The sequence below is a fragment of the Limulus polyphemus genome, unplaced genomic scaffold (assembly GCF_000517525.1).
Source record: "Limulus polyphemus unplaced genomic scaffold, Limulus_polyphemus-2.1.2 Scaffold4382, whole genome shotgun sequence".
NCBI classification, from domain to species: Eukaryota; Metazoa; Arthropoda; class Merostomata; order Xiphosura; family Limulidae; genus Limulus; species Limulus polyphemus.
The window spans coordinates 17725-21249 of record NW_013669992.1 but is presented as its reverse complement, the minus strand read 5'-3'; the positions used below and the strand labels follow the sequence as shown (position 1 = coordinate 21249).

The 3525-nt window shown below is 33.6% G+C and overlaps 1 protein-coding gene across 1 annotated transcript in view; it reads right to left on the bottom strand.

The window, feature by feature from the left end:
• Window positions 1–2956: 2956 nt before the first annotated feature.
• LOC106471062 overlaps window positions 2957–3525 on the bottom strand; it is a 4410-nt gene continuing 3841 nt past the window's right edge. Inside the window, exon 3 of the mRNA XM_022399687.1 lies at window positions 2957–3318. Within this exon, the coding sequence (XP_022255395.1) occupies window positions 3215–3318 (104 nt within the window). The 3' untranslated portion in view covers window positions 2957–3214. The remainder of the gene's footprint in view (window positions 3319–3525) is intronic.

The following is a 3525-nucleotide window of genomic DNA, read 5'->3' as shown; positions in this document are numbered from 1 at the left end:
GGGATGCGGATTCGAACTCGCGACCCTCATATTGCGAGTCGAGCGCCTTATCCACCTGGCCATGCCGGGCACTCAGGCTGACGGGACACACCGTTTGTAGTGTTAAGAAATATAATAGGCCTAAAACTAATGTCTTACGACGAGCATAATTAAGATTTTGTTAAGTCTGACTCTTATCCTCGAAATATACAGTTTATAGCGAGTCATCTATTTAACTTAGATTCCATATGTTTTACAGACTGTCGAAATGGGTCAAAACGAATATCATTCGACGATATCAGTATCGACATGATAAAAGAATGATATGAAATAAATACATTTATAAAATCCAGATATTTAAGTAGTTTTAGTGGAACTTTAGGTAGACAAAGTAGGTTTACAATCTTTAATTGGTGCACTGCCTGTTGAAAGAAAAATGGACGTCGTTTCTCGGCTTCTATACTGAAAAAGGTCTCGGTATAAAAGCCGAAACGTCGCCCCTTTTTTTCTCTGAACTACATATATTTATTTACAGGGTTAATGTAATCAATTAAATATCTTACGATACGAATTTTTTTAATGAAAATTTAACGTTTTCTTTTCTGTCGCTGTACTATCAAATCTCTTTCAGAAAATCCAGTGGATAAAAAAAAAATCCAATTTTGAAGTTACTCAAACATGTTCAAAAACTTTAGATGAACTTTCACGTAGTTAGTTTACTTGTAATTTACTATTTCATCCAATTTTCTAAAAAGCTGGTTATAGTGTTACATATTGATGACAAAATGCGGGTGTGGTGATCATTTACTAACATGAGTGTATGTACGAAAAGGTAAATGAACTTATCCAAATGAAGGCGGTTGGTAAGAGATCATTTAAATCCAAACACAGCTACATTTAACAGGAGGCTGGTAAGAGATCATTTAAATCCAAACACAGCTACATTTAACAGGCGGCTGGTAAGAGATCATTTGAAATCCAAACACAGCTACATTTAACAGGCGGCTGGTAAGAGATCATTTAAATCCAAACACAGCTACATTTAACAGGCGGCTGGTAAGAGATCATTTAAATCTAAACACAGCTACATTTAACAGGCGGCTGGTAAGAGACCATTTAAATCCAAACACAGCTACATTTAACAGGCGGCTGGTAAGAGACCATTTAAATCCAAACACAGCTACATTTAACAGGCGGCTGGTAAGAGACCATTTAAATCCAAACACAGCTACATGCAACAGGCGGCTGGTAAGAAATCATTTAAAAAACAGGCGGCTGGTAAGAAATCATTTAAATCCAAACACACCTACATTTAACACTTGTAACTGTCAAAAAACTTCTAATTTCACCGATTTGGCTGAATGAATAAATGCATACGTGTGTGTGTGTGTGTTTATTTATTCATTTGTAACCACCACCAGAAGCCGCTTCTGCGATGTCTCTATCAATGTAGAATAAATAAATAAATATATATATATATATCCTTGTTTGTATGCACAAAGCTACACAATGGGCTATCTGTGCTCTGCCCACTACGGGTTTATAAAATCATCGTTGCTTCAGTTAGCACTATAAAAGTAAAAGAATAATTTATTATTTTAAAAACATGGGGCTTATTTCGTTGGCTCTAATGATGATAAGATGATCATATATTGTTTGGTAATACATAGAATACTTCTTCACTGGATTACGGGTTTATTATTTCTTCATTCTTCGTGTTTATTATTTTATATTTGATAATTAAGAGTTTCTGCTGGCAGTATAAAGATTATCGAAAAAAATCGTGCGTTGGCGGAGGGCGGTGTTGAGGTTATTCCTTAAAAACTAGAGACAGCTAGCATAGATAGCCTTGCAATACTTTAGCACGAAATTCAATAACGATAACAACACCCCGAGGAAAGATGCTCGTCCGAAACGATGCGTGTTGGCTCGACCGAAACGACGAGTGTTTGGTCAACATTGATCAACATCCTACACTGAGCACTAATAGCTTACAAGTAAATCTAACTATAGCTCGTAAATTCTACGCTAAAGAAACCTACACATTCAATTATAATAACATATTTTTGAAGTCATCGGAGCTATATATCGTCCTTTGTTGTCATGAAACACTATAGTGGTTCATATTAGGTTTCTCCCAGGAATTTCACAAAAAATCTAACTGACCATACGGGTAAAAACATCTTAGAAAGTAGACTTATTCTTGAAACGACACTCAAGACTTTCTATCACAATGCCTATGGCTGCTAAAATATTGATAATAGGAAAAAAAGTTGATTTTCTGATTGTTAGACAAAATTCATCTATTTGTTATTCATATTATTATTATTATTGTTTCACAAGTATACAGAAAAAAAACGGCTGTGTATAATACACCAAAACCTAAGTGGATATACTACATGAAATTAAAATTGATAATTGCTATAGATATGGAGTCAAAATAGGAATTTGTAGCTTGAGAAAACAGTGTAGACAGTATTTCCAGCCTAGTTCTTTTTTTTGTAAAGTCCCTAGTTGTAGGCTTAAAAATATAATCTTTACATTTTGCTTCCACTCGTTCCTGTACTTTTTTTTGACGATCTTTATTCCCCTTTTTAAATTAATAATTTTTAATTATCTTATTTATTTGCGAGTTTCTTATCTAACTGTTCTTCAGTGTGTGCCTAAACATACGGTAATCTTGTAATTTATAAGTGACTTATAAAATGTATCTGATTCATTAATATTATCTTAAATATACTCTGATATTATTTATTTAAAACTAAAGGTGTTAATTTTTGTATTAATTATGGATGTTTCAGTGTATTAGTTTCCAGTATAATATCTTAGAGTGCACGCAGAACTTAATGTACTGCCAAATCCAAACGTACGTTGCTGTTGTTGTTCTTTTTTGCTGCTTCCTCAGTTTCAACTTAGAGTTATTACATCTCTTAGAGTATTACTGATAAAGAAAAACAAACAAACACAGATTTCCAAATTATATTATATTATCCCGCCAAAAATTACACCACAATTCAGACCACGGTGGTGAAAATTACACTGATATAAGCTTAGCATTATTACACAGCTTGTTATAGCACTAACACACACCGCCTTAGGTTGTACCTGAACAAGATGAGGCATTGATGTAAAGATAAGTATGGAAAAAAGGCAACGATATGATATTAACTGACCTTATTTCTAACAACATTCATCAATGCTAGTTCAATGTTTATTTTCATTAGCATGATATCAGCTAATTTATACGAGTAATCCCAATTCCAAATAGAAGAATGAGAAGAAATAGGATTAGTACGGTGTTATTTTCACAATGTCTTCGCACACCTCCTCCTGTATCGGCTGCAAAATAGAAAAACAGAGAGTGAATGAAAGAAATAAAACTGAGATTGCACTTTGCGCAAATAAACAAATTTTCCCTAAAATAAGAAACTTGGGATATCAACAAAATTAAAGCTAATTAACAATGTGAAGAACTCTACACTAAACTAAGCTAATTAACAATGTGGAGGTGAGAGAACTCTAAGCTAAACTAAGCTAATTAACAAT